Source organism: Pipistrellus kuhlii, unplaced genomic scaffold (genome assembly GCF_014108245.1).
Source record: "Pipistrellus kuhlii isolate mPipKuh1 unplaced genomic scaffold, mPipKuh1.p scaffold_m20_p_18, whole genome shotgun sequence".
Lineage (NCBI taxonomy): Eukaryota > Metazoa > Chordata > Mammalia > Chiroptera > Vespertilionidae > Pipistrellus > Pipistrellus kuhlii.
This window is the reverse complement of record NW_023425493.1, coordinates 20706620-20725945: the sequence shown is the minus strand read 5'-3', so window position 1 is coordinate 20725945 and position 19326 is coordinate 20706620. Positions and strand designations below refer to the sequence as shown.

At 39.4% G+C, this 19326-nt stretch overlaps 1 protein-coding gene across 5 annotated transcripts in view; it reads right to left on the bottom strand.

Annotated features, from left to right (window-relative positions):
• Positions 1 to 10848: 10848 nt before the first annotated feature.
• Positions 10849 to 19326, bottom strand: part of COP1 (COP1 E3 ubiquitin ligase) — a 94956-nt gene continuing 86478 nt past the window's right edge. For all 5 annotated transcript variants that reach the window (XR_004988676.2, XM_036442075.2, XM_036442079.2 and 2 more), the window contains 2 exons: positions 13698 to 13742; positions 10849 to 11184 (listed from right to left, as the gene is read on the bottom strand). Coding sequence is in view for 4 of the 5 variants with exons in the window: in XM_036442075.2 (XP_036297968.1) it covers positions 11167 to 11184; positions 13698 to 13742 (63 nt within the window). In the remaining variant the exon portion in view is untranslated. The remainder of the gene's footprint in view (positions 11185 to 13697; positions 13743 to 19326) is intronic.

The following is a 19326-nucleotide window of genomic DNA, read 5'->3' as shown; positions in this document are numbered from 1 at the left end:
TTAAATAAATTTACCCTTAGTCACTCTACAAGCCTCATCTCTCACCCAGGATCTTACACAAACTGAGGCTTCGAAGAAAACCTGGTGGTTCCTGAGTTCAACAGTCCAGCCCTCCGCTTTCCCATGGAAAAGCAGAAGTAGCCTCTCTGAGGATACAGTGAGGTAATTCCTATAAGGAGGGTGGAGCAGTGACAGGCATGGAGCACTCAATAAGCAATGGTGTTGTTGTTGATCTGTCTATACTATTTACTAATGAGACACCACGATCCCTAAGGCTCACATCACCCTTAGCTACCAGGAAACTTCAGAAAGAAGCCAGAAAGCTCCTCTGATTTGCTGCTTACCCCCCCCCCCCCCTCCCCATTTGCTTTTACCAAATAGTTCCTAGCTCCTTACACTGGCCCAGTCCATTCTGGGGGAAGCCCTCTCTCTCCCTTCCCTCGGTCCCAATGGCACACGTTTGTCATGTGTTTAGTCTTGCATCAGAGCATGCAGAACTGCTTTGAGGTGGCCAGGCAAAATGGAAAATGGGAATAATATAGGGAGAATAAACGTCTACTACAGGCCACTCTACTTGAAAAAGCCTCCAGGGACAGAAGGCTCAAAGGACTGGTTCTCTGGTGGTAAAGTCTGCAGACCTCCAGGGAAACATGAGCTAGACATGTTGAGGATGAAGCCTTCCATGGCTCTCAAATCACATCCCACAAACCACAGGCCCACCATAACCTCATTCAGTCATTCATCCAGCCAGCCAGTGAATCAACACAGTCTCCCCTGCAGGCCTGCTCTGTGTCGGGTGATGATGGTGCTGGAGAGACACAGGGAACAGTCCTGGCCAAGGCCTGAAGCCACAAAAGGCCAGACTTGGAGACTGGAGCTGGGCAATTAAGTTTTACATCTTGGCTCCTGCCTGTTCCTCCACCAGGGCCAAGTACAGGCTACCAGGTCAGACGGCAAGCCCTGAGAAACCTGCAGTAGTGTGCAATACACTTTTTAGTGTAAATATGTCCCAAATATTACCTGGGACATATAATATTGAAACAACAGTTGCCATTTATCTGAAATTAAAATTTAACTGCATGTCCTGTATTTTCATTTGCTATACCTGGCACCCTTATCTCCAAGCGACACCCATCCCTAATCCATGGCCCCTAGGAAGCCACCAACTGGCATTTTCCACATCCTATAGAAAGGTTTGTACACGTACAGAGCTGGGTACAGAGAGGATAACAAAGGCCTCAGATCACAGAGGTAGTAAAAGCTTGGTGCCTATCAGGTCTTTATAAGCTGGCCCCTGTCCTAAGTGCTGACCTGTATTACGTTAATTCATTTAAAGCTCACAACAACCCCATAAGGTACATGCTGTTCCTGCCCCTCTCTATAAGTGATGGGCCTGAGGCACAGAGAATTAAGACCACACAGCTAAGAAGGACAAAACCAAGCAGATCTGAGACACGAAAGCAACTCCCTGGCCTGTGACATGGGCTTCCTTTTTTATAAAAGCAGGCTCTGGACCTGTACTGAAAAGGTGGCACCATGCACTTGTTGGTGCTGGAGCTGCCAGATGGCGGTGCCACCAGGCCATTCTCCCTCTCCAGCGTCACATATAACTGTTGAATTGTATATTTATTCATACAAACACAGATGCATTTACATTCCAAGTACTGGCAGAGCATTAACCAGCTGCCGGCGCTGTCTGTCCCAGAGACTGTTTGGTGCACTACCACCAGCCAGCAGGCAGCCTCACACAGGCGAGGGTTGTCACTCCTGGAACAAGTCAAGCTCACACACTGGGATTCCTCCTCCCCACTCCCAGGCTCAAGTAATATCTGCACTGTTTCCGACACACATTATATTTATAACCTGTCTACAGCTCATCTTTTGCAATAGAAGGCAAGCCCCCCAAAGCAGACAGTGTGCCTTCCATTACTTCACTTAAATGTTTCTGAATGCTTATTATGGGTCAGGAACAGAACTAGGGACTAAGATTAAGTGTCCCTAGAGGTACTGACAAGCCCGAGGTGGCAGAGATAATAAAAGAAACCAGTTTCATACACTACGATGTGTCCTAAGAGGATGCTGGGTGCAGAGAGAGGCAGTGGGGCCAGACAGGAAGAGCTTTGCAGAAGCTGCGAGCATGCAAGGGACCTGTGGGATGCAGTCATGCTGTCCTCTGCTGCCCTCCAGCAGGCTTGCTTCTCAGCAAGGAAGGGAAAGGGAAGAAAGGAGGCAGCAGAAACACAGATGGGCAACATTTTTAAGACGAGGGAGGGAAACAGAACAGAGGCTACTGTGGGGTGATTTGTTTTTTGCTGCTGCTTTTCTGGGTGAGGAGCACTAGAGGATAATTAAGTACAGAGAAGAAAGGATTCTAAACAGAAGTAGAGGTTGATGATGCAGGAGGGAGGAGAGTAATCAGTACTACAGAGCCCAGTCCCTGAGGGGTGGAGGCTGGGCCCTGTCTAGGTGAGGGATGAGGAGAGGACACGCCACCCTCCCTAGGCTTAGGGAGTCTCAGCTCCGTCTCCTTTGTGCTGGAAGCAGCAGTTCCCCAGTGGGTGATGATGGGGTAGGCAGGGGTGGGTGGTGACTCAGACAAAAAAATCTTGAGGACAGAAGTGAGGGTTTCAATATCCACCCTGTGGACAGGAGAAAACTGAACAGGTTCATGTTCCTTGTGTCAAGTCCAGAACATGGCCTGGGGTTGCTGCCCAAAATGTTTGATGAACTTGACTGAACTGACACCATGCCCCACCCACAGGGTTCCCCCACCTGATCCCACAGCTTTCTATCATCTCCAAGACTCCAGACCTGAGCCCCCCTTATCTGTAGCACTTTCCTGTTCCCTAGGCCCCACCCATCTGTTGGAGGTGAGGATGAGATTAAATGGGTGGTGCTTAGAAAGTGCTGGGATAACAAGCAGAGGGAAGCTCTGATGAGAGGGCAGGGGAGCAGTCTATATCCTCCTAAGAGAATCCAGAGCAGGTGGGCTGGATCCTCCCCGGCTTGGCTTCTCTGCTCCTGACTCAGAAGACACTGATGGGTGTCTAGGGCAATGGGCATGCATTCCTAGATGGAATGCCCTAGTGACGGCTGTAAACTTACTGCTGCCTGACACCTGGGAGGTGCAGACTCAGGCAGATCTAACTAACTAGTCATCTGAACCAGGAGTGTGTTCTTTGCTTTTAAAGGCTCTTCCTTTGTTTCAAAGTCCTAAGACAGGCTGACCCCTGGGAGATCGTAAGCAAGAGCTACAATCTAGGGGTGAAGGAAGGAGGGTGGGAACAGTGTAGAAGGAAGTGTGTGGGCCCAGGACCAGAGGGACCAGGCAGATTAGAGTTGGAAAGCCCCCCTCTGCCACTTTATAGGAAGGAGGGAAGGAAAATAAAACCAGTCCCTGTGGAGGGCGGCTGGCCAGTGATCACTCCTGGTCACCCATCTCTATCCTCAGCCTCACCTCCAGCCACAGGTGATTCAACTGGGGCTGGGCAGCTGGAGCCTGGGTCCCCGAACCACTATGCTGGTGGCCCTAACATAGACAGAGGTTAGTTTTTAACCAGTCAGTTGGACTATCCCTCTTCAAACTTTAATTCAGAAGTCCCCCCCTTGGGTAGTAGGCAGGAGACAGAAGACACAGCGGGAAGGAGTCCATGGGAGAGTGGAACCAGGTTGGGTCCTGAACATACTGACCCTCCTCCCCTCTCTACAGCCACTGGAATCCAGGGCCCTTGATCTGAACGTAGGCTGTGGGGAGAGAGAAGGCTGTCACCCTTCCAGCCTCCAATAAGGAACTGCCTCTGGGGGTGAGAATGCTTCAAATCTCTGCTCCAGGAAGTGCAGAGGGCCAATGTGGGTCTCAGGGTGTAGAGGAAGGAGACACTCCAGGGAGGCAGGCTTTATTATTCCTGCTCTGCCAGTAAATAGCTGTTACCTGGGGGCCAATGCACATTAACCTGCCCAGTTTTCATCTGAAATCATCTTTGGCCTCCACTTGCGGCTCTATGGATGTGACTGCTCCCCTGATAACCAATCTTTTCTTTTACCTATAGTTACAATTCCTTCTCCCCTCTTTACTCTTGTTGCCTGGGAGAGAAATAAAACTGAAAGGACTCCTGTAGAGATGATGCAGATTTTCAGCCTGCAGTCACCTCCTACTAAAAATCTCCAGGGAGAGAATGCACTGGGCATGTGGTAGGAAAAGAGACATTTCAGAAATTTCACTTTGTGTATTTCCCCAAGCCAGCTTTTCATTACCATTGTGATGGTGGCTATTGGCAGGTCAGCTCATAGGCAGATGCCATGTTCAGATAACATAAACAGTAATACCATTTTATGGACCCAGTGCAAGTTCCAGAATAGCTAACCAAACCTTTCAACTTCCCATCTTTGGTTGGTGCCAATTTTTATTTTATACTTCTTATTCATAATGAAGTGACTAAAATTTTGTTATGCATATGCTAATGTTGCCCTGTATTCATGGAGTGCTTTTTAATTTCCAAGAATGCTGAGGCCTTTCCAAAGATATATTACTAAAACTGTACTGCAAAGCTTTGCAATTCAACAGCACAGGAAGCCCACACCCCGTGAGAAGACTCTCCTGGAACTGCTTAGTCTGGGAAGTGGGAGTACAAACATGGTCTTTAAACATGAAAAAAAACATTTTTTTTTTTTTTTTAAATAATGGGCTAGCTTTTAACAGTGGTTAATTTCGGGGGGGAAATAATTTTGTTGCATCTTTCAAAATTTCACCCCTCAAAATGAGCCAGAGTTCAAACATTAGCCATAACATATGTATGCTTACCAGTAAGAGACTCAGTCATTCCAAGAAAACATCTTTGGTAAGTGCTGTGAGCTGACAAGCTTCTTTTATGTTCAGAAAGGAAATTTTAATAGCTCAGGATGAAAGAACTAAAGGGGAGGTAGGGAAGAGTCAACTCTGCAAAACACCCTCTGCTTTCCCAGCTCAACAGGCTACCTTAAGCACAAATCTTCCAGAGAATCGTAGAGATATTTATATTCCACTCAATAAAATATCCAAAGAGTCTCATTGTTTGCTGAGCTTTGATAGAAAGGTGTCCCCTGGTTCTCAAAAAATGCACACACCAATATACATCAATGCTGCATGTGTGCACTCGCTATGAATGCAACAAGAAAAGCTTTGTTATGTGGTGTACGCTCCAAAACGGCCTTCCAGGTTCCTGTGCTAGACACACACCAGTATGGAAAGAGAACACCACTGCTGCAAAAATACTTGAGTTACCAAATGCAAGCTCCAGAGAGATGGGATTTTTTTTTCATTGCTTTTCTTTTCCTTCTGCCACTGCCACATGGTGAGCACCTAGAACAGAGGTTGGCAAATCATGGCCTGCAAGCCCAATCCAACCAAACTTTTCTTATGGCTCATCACCAATGAAGGTTTTTTACATTTTTAAATGCTTGAATAATTAAAAAACAAAAAAACAAAAACAAAACATTGTGACAATTAAAGGGGATTTCAGTGTCCATTCATAAAGTCTCATTGGAACTGTGACACACTCATTTGTTTACATTTGGCTAGGGCTGTTTTCACGTGGTATAAGGCAGAATTTAGTTGTGACAGACTGTATGGCCCACAAAGCCTAAAATATTTATTACAAAGCTCTTAACAAGTCATTTGACTCCTAGCCTAGACTAGACTACCTTGTAACAGGCACTCCACAGTTTTGTTGCATGAATGGGTCTTGAATTCATTCCTTTTGAGAATAGCCCATATCCATTACAGGCCACGAGCTGAGGATTCCAACCACAGGATTGAACTGAGTTATTACTAGGCTGCTACTCCACTGAAGCTCATTCACAAAAACATTCCCAAGATAAGGCATTCTTTCAGGTGTATAAAATTAAAGATGAATCTTTACATTTTGAGTCTAGAAGTATGTCATTATTTGTGGGTTGTTTCTTTTTCTCTGAAAAATCCTTAAAACTATTTTTAATGTGGTTCTTCCAAAAGGCTCCTTAGCCACTGATCACAGACTAGCACTAACAGTAGGGCAAACACAGGGCATATAGAAAAACCCATAAAATCATCCTCAAAGACACTGCAAAAACTCTACACCAGTGGTCAGCAAACTCATTAGTTAACTGAGCCAAATATCAAAAGTACAATTGAAATTTCTTTTGAGAGCCAAACTTTTTAAACTATATAGGTAGGTACATTGTTATCTTAATTAGGGTACGTGGTATTTTGTGGAGAGCCACACTAAAGGAGCCAAAGAGCCGCATGTGGCTCTCGAGCCGCAGTTTGCCGACCACTGCTCTACACAGTAGTTGGTGAACCTAGGCTGTTATCATCTTTGGAAACGTCAACTTAGAATTCATGAGTCCTTACCCACTTCCAAGCCAAGATCTCCTTCAGAACTTGGGCACTAGGGAGTTTGCTTCTGAAACTGATAAAGGGCAAATGATTCACAAAGAACAAATTAAAATGATATGCAAATGAACAGATTTCTCGATTCTCATATTGAGAAGCTATAATGACCTCAAATAAAATGAAACAAATAATTGCAGGCACTCACATATCTGAGTGACTCACAACAATGAATAAGGACTCTGTATAGTATAACCTTATTTATTAAGATAAGAGTATCATTCTCAGTTGGTAAAACTTAGGGATAAAGAGTACAGGGTTTACTATCTTGCAAAATTATACAATTTGTTAGTGACAAAGTGGAGACTGTAAACCTCCCCTAAACTCTGCGTTTGCCTTTCTTTGTGATAGCTGAAACAGATCAGATTTATTCCATGTACTTCTCCAGCTTGAATTACTGGCTTGCACTTCATTTGGTATATGTTGAAGCTATCCTCAAACCTTTATTTTTGACCAAAAAAAATTTTTTTTAGATTTATATAAAAATTGCAAAGAAATCAAGAGTTCCATACATACTGCACCCCATCTCCCCTATTATTAACATCTAACATCAGTATGGTACATTTGTTACAATTAATGTATCAGTACTAATACATTATATCAACTTGAGTCCAGTACTTTATTCAGATTCCGTTTTCATGCAATGTCCTTCTCTGCTTCAGGACCCATCCAGGACATCACATTACATTGTCAGGTCACCTTAGGCTCCTCGTGGCTGTCATAGTTTCTCACTTTCCTTGTCTTGATGATCTTGACCATGTTGAGGATGACCAGCTAGTTAATAGGAAGCCTCTCAATAGAGATTCATCTGATATATATTTATATATTCATTTAGATTGGGGATACTAATTTTTGGAAGATCCCAAAGTTGAAGTGCCATTTTTAAGTACCTCATATTAAGAGTATATACTATCACCAACATGACTTACAACTTTTCATGATGACCCCAATCAACTGGCTCTGGCAATATTTGTCAGATTTCTCCACTGGCAAGTTACTAATTTTTTTCTTTTCTTCCTTACTGGACTTTGTGGAAGGAAATCACTATGCACAGCCCATATGTAGAAGTGGCAATTATTGTTCCATGAAAAATTTCTCTTCTTTCCATTTATTTATTCACTCAATCGTTTATTTGTTGCTCAAATTATTCCAGCTTTGGACAGTAGGAGCTACTCATGCCTTGCTTCCTTCGGTCTTGAATGTATCCCTGCTTTTCATGATTCAGCTGAGAAGTTACCTCCTCCAAGGAAAAAAAAATTCATGCAACCATCTCTACTCCTTATCTCCTACCATTCTAGGGTATGAATTTTCCTATTACCATACATCTAAATTTTATATTATGTGTTTATACACTGTATACTTATCATCTTTCCCTCTGGACAATAAGCTTTTTGATCATATTTTATTTATTTTATATATAGTATAGTGCCTCACTTGCACAAAACAGGAGCTCAAGAAATATTTCTGGAATGATCATTATAGTTTTTTCTTTAGTCTAGGAATGCCTAACATATTAAGCAGAAGCCACACTGAAGTTGGTAACTGACTGCTCTGGGAGGAACTACAAGGTGCTACTGTTGTGTTAATCGGTCATATAACACAAGAGGCTCAGGATCTAAGTTAACACTTCCTCATGTCTCACTTCTAAGTAAGCCTATTTCCTGACCATTAATCCCAGTTACATTTGAATAACTACATTAAGAGGAATGAAATTACCTCATTGTTTAGAACCAAAGGCTAGGTAGCTTCTAGCACTGCTTACCTTAGAGAAGTGGTATCCCTAAAATAGCACATAGATATTTTGGTCATGGAGTTCCCAAGTGACTTAGTGCTAGTTCAGAATTGCATAAACACTGAAGAAATAAATTTGCTGAGTTATATTCTTCATTGTCAGGACTTATGAGAAAATGACTTTAAAAATTGATCAAGACTCTCAGATATAGGAATTAATGCTGTGGTAAACAATTAAGCTGAAATAGTTTTTAGGTTGGATCATGCTATCATCCTTGTCTAAGTCACCATTAACTTTTGACTGATCATCTTCCTAATTGTACTCTTGCTACATCCATCCACTCACAATAAATGAGATCATATTGTTCTACTTAACTCTTCCTTGGCACTGCTTTTATAACAAAATTCAAATTCTCAACCATGCCCCCCAAAACTGCAAATATCTAGTGGGTTCCTCTACTTCTTCAAACTCATCCCATACTTGTCTCTTCCTTGTTCATTAATGCCAACCATGCTCATCTTTCTGAAGTTGTGGCTCAGTCCCATACATTTTCTGATGTCTAGTAACTCCATCTTGTTATAAGAACTTTACAAAGTTCTTCAATCTTTAATGTGTCTAATGCACATCTTGTGTCTAAGAAACCCTCCACAAATCTGCTGAAATAGAGATTAGACTGAAAGATAAAAACCCAAATTCTTCTTGAGTTAAAAGGTGTGCTGTTTTTTTTTTGTTTTTTTTTGGGGGGGGGTGTTAAAATGAACATTATGTTTAAGCTTTATTTAATTGTTATGTTATTTTTCCAAGAAATAATAATAGTTTGATATTGAAATCCTACAAAAACTACTACAAATTTAAAAATTGTTCACTATTTACAAGAAAAGAAGTTAAAACACAAACTTAAAGTACTGCCTTAAAATAACTCAGTAAAAAAAATTTCAGTCCCTTTGATAACTAAAGTACCCTATTACATTCTTCCAAACTCATGAAAATTAACATGACCCCCCAAAAATAACATATTTTTAAAAATCAGATCACATAAAATACCACAAAAATCTGCTTCTATTTTAGCACATTTAAAGAGACATGAACTCTCTGCTTCCTGTTTTGATTTTTCTGGACCCATCTGCCTACATGAAGTTCTTCAAGAGAAGAACCTACACTTGAATATTCCTTCTGCACCTCTGCAAAAGGTCGCTCATTAGTCTTAGAAACAAAGGTCAACTAACACTGTTCTGACTGATGACAGGCATAACTTTTGAATGACAGTGACCTTTCCTCTCAGAATTGAGTCCAAAAGTTTATCAACTCCCAGAAGTTAGTAAGATATAACTGTGAAGTTGAAAATAAAAAAATTTCACCCATGTTAGTGGTAAACTCATTGGATGGTAAAAACTATTCTGGCCCTGGCTGGGTGGCTCCATTTATTGGGGCATCCTCCCATATAACTTTCCCAGTCAGGGCGCATACCTAGGTTGTGGGTTCAATCTGTGATTGGGGTGTGTGTGGGAGGCAATAATCAATGTTTTTCTTCTCTCAAAAATAAATAGATAGATAGATAGATAAATAAATAAATAAATAAAACATATCATTGGGTGAGGATTAAAAAAACAAAAAACCTGATCTGGATTGATGCAAGACTATTTTTAGCTTTTATTAAACCCATGTAAAGTGAAAGTTTTTTGGTGTTCCTTTTGTGTGTGTGTGTGTGTGTGTGTGTGTGTGTGTGTGTTTGCTGCAGAATATTAAGATGTTTGAGAATAACACACTTCTTTTTCCAGACTCTGTTGGAAGGTGTTACAAAACATATATTATTTATATAGTTATTCATACCAAGTTTCTCCAAGTGTCTATTTTAAAAAAATATATGGAGTTAATTCTGTTTATATCTTTTTCTAAAAAGCATTCAGATTTTTAAAGTAGCTCAAATAGAAGGCTTTACATTACTTTTGCTTAACCTGCTACTCCACCAACTTCTTTCCTTCTACAAACTGAAAACTATTTAGAAAAGTAACTAGACAGTCTAAGAGATTACATGGCTTGGAAATTTGGGTAAAAGGGCTTCAAATTCTTTACCTCTATGCCAGGGACTGGCAAACCTTTATCTGTGGGCCAAATTCAACCCTCCACCCATTTCACTGCTATGCCCACTTGTTTACCTACTGTCTGTGGCTGCTTTCCTGCTACAAGACAGAGTTGCATATAGACACAAACCTTATGACCTGCAAAGCTGAAAATATTTACTGTTTGGCTCTTTACAGAAAGTGCAGGGGTTGAACTAAGTTGATTTGCCTGCATTTAAGGCTTATGACATATATGTGTGACACTTTAGAGACAAAGATACCTGTCACAGACTGACATCCCCTTTCGGTGTGAATGTGGCCTTAAGTCAAAATTTTAGATCTCTGGTCAGAATCAGAGGGACTGAGGAGTATAGCACTTGCTGACGAGAGAAATCTGGCAGGCCAGAGAATGAAGAAAGGAATTTGTATGGTAAAATTATTAATATTCCCACCTACTGTAAACATTAAATTCACTGAAAGGAACCCACATACTTTTACATTTATGTTGACATGTATAATTCCAAAGAGGTGGGGAAATATGGGCCTTAAAAACTACTCACTGGCTACATTATTCTACAGATCATGTGTGCTACTTCTTCAGGAGATTACCATCTCTTGCCACAACTGATACAAACTTTCCCAGCTCAACTATGGCTCAATAAACTTTTATTATTTTTTGTTATTTACTTTTATTTAAAAGAATTTGTTTCCCTATCACAAAAATTAGATAACTACACCATCAACAGCAGCAAAGTCCACAGTTACATTGATGGTGCAGAGTTCACTGGGCATTCCCAATGTCCCAAAGAGCATAAAGGAGGGGGGAAAGTAAAAGAAAAAATACTCAAAACAAATTAAAAACCCATGATGATATTGGGGGGAAACTTGTGACAGTCTCTATCTTCTTTCACTGTTGGCTGCAGATATACTTCAGCAGGACCAAGTACAATTTAACTTGAATAAACCTTTCATACCAATTCCAGCACCTAATTAGGGGGAAAAAAGGATCAGTTTAATAAAAAGTTTAAAAACATATAAAGAGTTTACTAGTAATGCATCTTTACTATATTGTAAATGGAGAACTAAATCAGGAAAACTTACGCTAACTGCTAAAATGCCAAAGAATTTGAAGGAATTAGTCATTAATCCTTTCTTGATTTCAATTGAACAGTTGGATGAATGCTCTGAGATTAGTTATTTCCAGTTAATTAGAAAGAAACTGGCTGATGCATAGCATATATATATATATATATATATATATATAACATTTTTGAACATATATAGGGTATGGCAAGAGTAGGTTCATAATTGTATCCACTTTTGAATATAATATTAAATTAATAAATAATAATACAAGAATAAACTGTTTACTCTTTTAATATATATATATATATATATATATATATATATATATATATATATATATATATATATAATCTTATTGATTTTTTACTGATAGGACAGGAGAGGGATAGAGAGTTAGAAACATTGATGAGAGAGAAACATCAATCAGCTGCCTCCTGCACACCCCCTACTGGGGATGTGTCTGCAATCAAGGTACATGCCCTTGACCAGAATGGAACCTGGGATCCTTCAGTCTGAAGGCCAATGCTCTATCCACTGAGCCAAACCGGTTAGAACTCTGTGTTTATTCTTGTGTTTTTATTTATTAATTATTATAATCAAAAGTGGATACAACTGTAAACCTATTTTTGGTGTCTTACTATATTCTTAAGAAAAGTTTAAGTATTGCTGTTTAGGATTTTAAGCTATTTATTTCTCCCATTGATAAACAGTTTACAGTATCAAGGTATATAGGACCTAATATTTTGCCTTTGCCTATGGTTTCACATATTTTCTAGTTAAGCATCTGGTGTCAAAATATCTTTCTAGTTATTACAGTAGAGTCTTGTCACACAAGAAAGGTGAGATATCGCTAAAATTAAAAATGACAAGAAGCAATCATCAGTTATAAGAAGAATAGAAGAAATGGCTAAGAAAGAACATAGAACATGAGAAAAATTACAAGCCACTGTCAAAAAGAATGTAAGATGGAGAGTGTAATTCTAGGGGGCAAAGAATTAAAGGAGCAACTATTCCCCCTTCTGTTAGTGCTAAGGTTTGCCTTATACCTGTGTTTCCAAAAATGGTTTTTATCTTTATGGTTAGCAAGCAGGCTACTTAACATAAGAGGTCAATGCTATTGAACAAAATCTTAGACTTGTCACTAAGATTCTGTAAGTGCTTATGTAACTTTGAGCTCAATTTAGCAATTCCAATAGCCTCAAAGGTCAAACTTACAAAAGAATAAGGTGCAGCTTTTTCAATAAATGGTTTGCCATGAAAATAAGATAAAGGGAGATTGAGAAACTACAGAGAACCACTTAAAACAGAGATTCCAAGACCCTCTACCATCTTGCTTGAGGCTTTCAGAACGTAACACTGATCAGTTCAAAAGCCTGGCTTTCGTTTAAGCTGCCCATGGCTCTCTAATGAGGCTTTCCAAGTGGAGAAACTAGCTGCCTAGAAAGGAATGAGTTTGGCAGCTAACAGTGCAGTTCTGCTTCGAGTTTGCTCCCTTCATCTGTAGGACAGGGTGTTAAGCTTGGATTTGCTCCCGTGGTTGCTAAGTCATTCCCCACTTAGGATGAGTGAAAGGAAATCATGGCAAAATTAACGCTATGTGGTAGGGGAAATAAGATACATATTTTTTTTTTTTTAAATAAACAACTTCTAGATATCTCTATATCAACAGAGAATATGTGGAAAGAATTGATATCCACAGAATAAGAGATTAAACTCCTAAATTAAAAAACTCCTCCAAAATGGTATTTTGTTTAAAAAGTTCACTGCTTAGATCAGGATTTATTTGTCCAATGTATTGTGCCCAAGTGTTAAATATCCAATGGTATAATTAGGTATAATTTTTACTTCCATAAGCTCTTAACTACAAAAGAATGTATGAATTTGACACTGAGACTGTGGGCCCAGAGACACTGGATCACACTAATGGCAAGATCACAAAATTGATCAATTTTCAACAGAACACTAAAATACCTTTTCTTTCCTTGGCAACTGAAGAAAAACCCACTTGTCAGGGAAGAGGACATGAAGAAGAGTAAGATATTTTTAAATCTGGTGAATGTCTAAGCATCATCAGCTCTATCTTGGAAGGCCCTGAGGGTCTTTGGACTGGCATAGAAAAGAAGCTGAACAGCGCTTGGCCCACAGCAAATGCTTAACAGCCACTGCCTGTTTTTCATTCTGACCACTGATCAATCCACTGAACATTCATGTAACCTATAATAAGTACTATCATCTTCTCCATGGTTGCAAGCTACTTATTCTTTTCCCCTTCAATCAAAACCATTTCCAAGTAGACATAGACTCAGGATTTGGAAATACCTCTAAGGCTAGTATAACTCTATTTCCATGTTACAGTTATAGTCTAAAAATTGAACTGAATTTAAAATGCAGATGTATAAAATAAATAACTTACCTTAATTGTACCCTGACTGTTAGCAGCAATCAGCACATTGGACTCCTAAAAAAGAATAAGAACTTTTAAAATATAGAGAAGGATTCTTTGGAAGGCAGTTCAAGAGAATAAATTCCTCTTCGTCCTCTCCTTTCTTCCCTTCACCCCAAGAAACTAACAGAATGTAAAGTGGGGAACCAACTTGAACATGATTTTAACTACAAATTTTAAACACAAAATTCCTTATTTTGAGAATTAAGTTTTAATAAAAATAATAAAGCTGGAAGCAGAGTAAGAAACTTTCAAATGTAAAGAAAAATAAAAGAATAAATTACTACTAGAAGGAAAGCTAAAAGAAACAAAGATTGGAAGAAAACACCAATAAAACTTGAGAAAAACAAAGTGCATAATCCTTTCCCCAGAAAACTCCCCTTTCATTCATTTTCTCTCATAAAACACCAGTAATTGATGCAAATGCTGCCAATATCTCTGTCATAAATCTCTATGGACAGCTATTCGGTATAGGAAAACAAACAAGTGTGAATGTCCATCTGGGAGAAGAAAGGCTGGCTTTCTAATTCTATCACTCAGTATATGCATTTTTAATAACTTTGGTGATTACTTGAAATAGAATGTATGTGGTAATGTATTTTTATATTCTAAGCTTTAGGAAAAAATCATTTCTCTGGCAAGTAGGAATGAAATGGACAAGACTGAGTTGAACAGAAGGAAACTCATTAAGTAAGAAGAGTTGGGATATGTCTCCTGTTGGAAAAGAAGAGTCTGGAGCTTAGAAGTGTATAAAGTATTTTTGTTTTTCAGAGTAGGCAGTTAAAAGGAGGCAGACAGACTCAAAATGCCACAGAGGCCACATGGCTGATGGAATGACCAAGTCCAAACAACAGCAATGAGAAACAGATAATGTAGTCAAGCCTCAATGAAGAAGAGAGTCTGCTGAATATCCTACAGGCTTCATGACAAGGTGATGAAGACAAGAAAGAAAACTCCTGATCTGCATCTGGGAAAGTCAGGCATCTGTGCTCTATAAACTCGTACATTTCTATTTTTTTACTTCCCTTTGATTCCTACTAAAGTTACTTTTGGAAAATGGTCATGTTTTTGCTACTGGTGTGACAGGAAATAATTTTTTCTACTACCCCTCAAAATTTTAGTATCACATTTCTTGGTTGTAGTTGGTAGTGAGAAAATCCATGATATGTCAAGAAGGAATAAAAGACATGTTTTTGCTGGCATGGGCATGAGAATTCCTGGTAGGGGGGTTTGGAACAACAACAAAAAACTCTCAAAACATGGCACCTTGGCATACTGTATACTATAAGCTAAAAGGATTTGAGAAAACAACAGAAGTAGGAAGATCTCTCTGACCACTCCCAACACAAATCAGGTCATAAAGCCCTCAGGTGAGAGGTGCCCACCCTACCAGCAGAAGAAAGCAACACACTTATCTCCAAAGACAAAGGGATGCCAAGAAGAATCCAAACAAACAGGCCTTGCTGTTTCCTTCAAGCTCTGAAACATTCCACATTCTACACTGTCTGCCCCTCTTCCTCAAACTTAGCACCAATTACACAGGCTTGTTTTCTGGGTCTTCATTTCCTTTTGAAGGTTCCTGTGTCACATAAAGCTTAAATAAGTCTGTATGCTCTTCTCCTGTTAATAAGTCTCTATCATTTATTTTTCATACCTGGTCAGGGATGCTAAGAACTTTTTCCTCTCCTCCTCCAGTATTTTCCTAGTGGAGGTTTTCCCTTAAATCAGCACATGTATTCCTGAAAATAGTAACAGGGGTAATACAGTATTCACTTTTAGAATTAGTTTCAACATCCACTTTGGACCCAGACATGATCCTTCTGTGAACACCTTCCAGATATGAAGCCACAAATAGCAGTGACTGATCTAGTTTCTGTTTGAGCAAAGACTCCAATCTCCAAGAAAGCCCTGGTCACCATCTTCAAACACTGCAGTCACCCAAAGCTGCTCTCTCTGCTATACATACAATGGAACATATAATGATAGGATGGTGAAAATTTTATGACCAAAGTTCTATATCTTTCTGCCATTTTAATTCTAGTCCCCTTAAAAAATACACACACACAGATTTCAGAGAGGAATGGAGAGGGACAGTTAGAAACAACAATGATGAGAGAGAGAGAGAGAGAGGAGAGAGAGAGAGAGAAAGAGAGAGAGAAAATATGAATATCATTGACTGATCGGCTGTGCCCTTCATGACCCCTTCTGGGGAACGAGCCCAAAACTCAGGCTTATGCCCTGACTAGGAATCAAAACGTGATCTCCTGGTTCATAGACTGATAATCAACCGCTAAGCCACACCAGCCAGGCTCTAGTCACCTTTTAATACAAAGAAGGAAGGAATGAAACCTGGTAGAGATGAAGGCCCACCCCCTCTGCCAGTTTTAGAGGTTATAAATTACATATTATTTATTTGAGCCTAGTATGAAAGACTAGGCTCAATTAAATAATACATCACCATATAAGAGGAATCTGAAGTCTGTATAATTACTACACTAAACCTAAGTAGGAAGACATCTGATAACTATCCACGAGAAACAGTATCTTTTGTAACCTCAGGACTACTGTGGCATTAACAAGTGATGCCATATCAGATGCTACCACAGTGTTAACACTAAGCATCTTTTCCTGTGGAGACAGATAAATATCTCATTTACAAAGAAGATAACACAGGAAGTTAAGAGCCTAGTTGGAACTGTCTTTTGGGACTGACATATAGGTGATAAAGTGTTGTCCTAAGAATTCTTAGAAACACTCAAAACTGTTCATATTAACAAACAATGAAAAAAAAAAAAAAGTTTACATCTCCATATATCTCCATCCTGCAAAGACCATGAACTTATAAAAAAGAGATTTAAGATAAAACTGTCTTTTAGATAACCAGGTATTGGTTGACAACAAATTAATTTTTGCATGCAACAGAAAAATAAAACCAGTTATTATAAATGAAGAAAGGAGACTTGAATTGGATAGTGAAAACACAATACAATATACAGACAATGCATTATAAAATTGTATCCCTGAATCCTATATAATTTTATTAACTGACTAAAGGCCTGGTGGATGAAAATTCATGCACTGGAGTGGGAGGGGGTGGAGATCTCCTCAGCCTGGCCTGCCCCCTCTCTCAGTCCAGGAGCCCTCAGGGGTGGGAAGTGACACAGCAATCAGGGGAAGGCGATGCCCCATCACACCTCTGCTGCTGCTACTGCTAGCAGCTCAAGCCTCGGCCAGCCCTGGTTACCTGAGTCTTGGGCAGCCCTGGGAAGCCAGGCAGCTGACATCCAAGACTTGCCTGTGTCTTGGGCCGGCCCTGGGTGGCTGGGGGGCTGAGGGAACTGGGGTACTACGGAGGCAGGCACATGGAGCAGCTAGACCTGCCTGGGATGGGCCTGGCCGTGCTGCATGCCTGCCGCCCTCACCGGGCTGTGGAGACTAAGCACTGCCATCTTTGAAAGCATGGCAGTCAATTAGCATATTCCCTCCTTATTAGCTGTGGAACCCACCATCTTTGTGAGGGTGTAATGGTCAATTAGCATATTCCCTCTTTGTTAGATAGGATATCAACACAATATAGTCCACAAAAAAACAAAGGTTGCTAAAAACTGACAATAAAACCAATACAATAAAATAAAACCTAGTATTTTACTTAGGCATAGAAGTATGAAAGTGGTAAATATAAGGTTATTACTGTGGGTTTCAAGTGATTTTTATTTGCAATTTGAATGACTGGTAGTTCTTAGCAGCAGCTGTAGTCTGCTAGAGCCCAAATGTAAGTAAGTTCTGGCTTAATGAGCTGTTTTCACTTGCTAAGTGAAATAAACACACTAGCCAGTAATTTTCATTTTCTCCTTCTTTCTTGGAAACTGACAGTTTTGTTACAAACTCTCCTCAAGGTTAAGCTAATATTGCACCTAATATTTTCTTCTTACTATAAAGAGATTAAGATAATGGAAAAATTAGCAGCAAATGTTTTATAAAAATAAAAGACACATATACAAAAAACCACCTTACTTATAAAGTGAGTAATATTATACTCACACTGATACAAAGCTAGCTTGCCTATAAAAGTGCCATCATAGCTAATATATTAAAATCTTGATTAATCATTCACTACTTTGCAATTAGAGGACTTATTCCTAGATATAAACATAATTGATTTTAAACGTGAACTAATTTTATTATAGATTTAAACATGTTAGAAGAAATCCCAAATAAGTCCCACTTCTGGCCATGGCAGATTAACTGGAACACATCTGCTCTTTTACCAACTAAAAAAATTAAACAAAATCTGTAAGACAACATTGGGCAATAAGCAGTGCAAGACTGTGATTCTTATGAGAAGGGAAACAAATGAGCTGACTCCTATAACTGCTCCGGCTTTCTGCTTGGAGGCAATTTCTGGAGCACATAGGAGAATCAAAATAGAGCACAGAGGAATCCAAGCAGATCATAGGACACAGAGATGTAAGTTCATGGTATCTGTAGGGCAGCTTGGATTTGTACAGCAAAGTAGCATAGATTGTCCTATTTTTTCCCTTGCATCAAACTTAAAATTTTCTGTTAAGACATTATCATTTTATTAGGTAACCAAAGGAATTTGTGTTTGTAATTAGGGAATACGTACTATAAGCTGCTCTTAGGGGTGGATATTAAAAATATTTCCTGTTTGTCTCAGTGGGTAGAGCGTCAGCCTGTGGACTCAAGAGTCACAGGTTTGATTCTGGTCAAGGGCTTGTATCTTGGTTGTGGACACATCCCCAGTAGGGGGTGTGCAGGAGGCAGCTGATTGATGTTTTCTCTCATCGATATTTCTAACTTTCTCTCCCTCTCCTTCCTCTCTGTAAAAAATCAATAAAAATATCTTTTAAAAAAATAATAAAGAGCCTAGAAAAATAAGACTAGTTATTCAACAACTGTTTGATGTAATAACTGCTCAGAGTAAAAGATATGGGGTTTTCATAACCACAAACAAGATTCTCACACAATCAGTTATAAATAAATTGCCAGCTGTGGCTTGCTTATAGCATACCCTGGTGCTGTATATAGTACCTCAGTGCATTAGAAATGTCACTGTCACTCCTGCCTCATCCCATACCTATAGCAGAACACACTCCATTAAAAACTAAAATTTAAATTTAGTACCTAAGACATTAATAATTAATAACCAGCTTTTCTGCCTGGAAGTGGTCATTTTGGAAATTTGGGTACAAGTAAAAGAATACATAAATTATATTTTGGAAAATGCACTTTCTTAAATCAATTCTTAATGAGAAAGATTAATGAAAGCCAACTCTGATGAGCTCCTTCATATCTAAACTACTGATTGACCTTTACTGATAATCCTGGACTAGTTAAACCAATGTAGTCCCTCAGAAAAATAATATTTCTATTTTCATTCCACTTTTTGTCTTTAGTTTCATGAAACAATCTCTATTTTCAAAAACCACAAGGTTACTCATAAATCAGTTAAGATGGATGCAGAGGTAACCTCACTTGGTGGTCTATTAATAATCCAGTATACTGTCAGGAAAGGAAGAAGAGGATAAAGGTCGGGGAGGGGGGGATGGTAATGGGAAGGAGACTTGACTTTGGATGG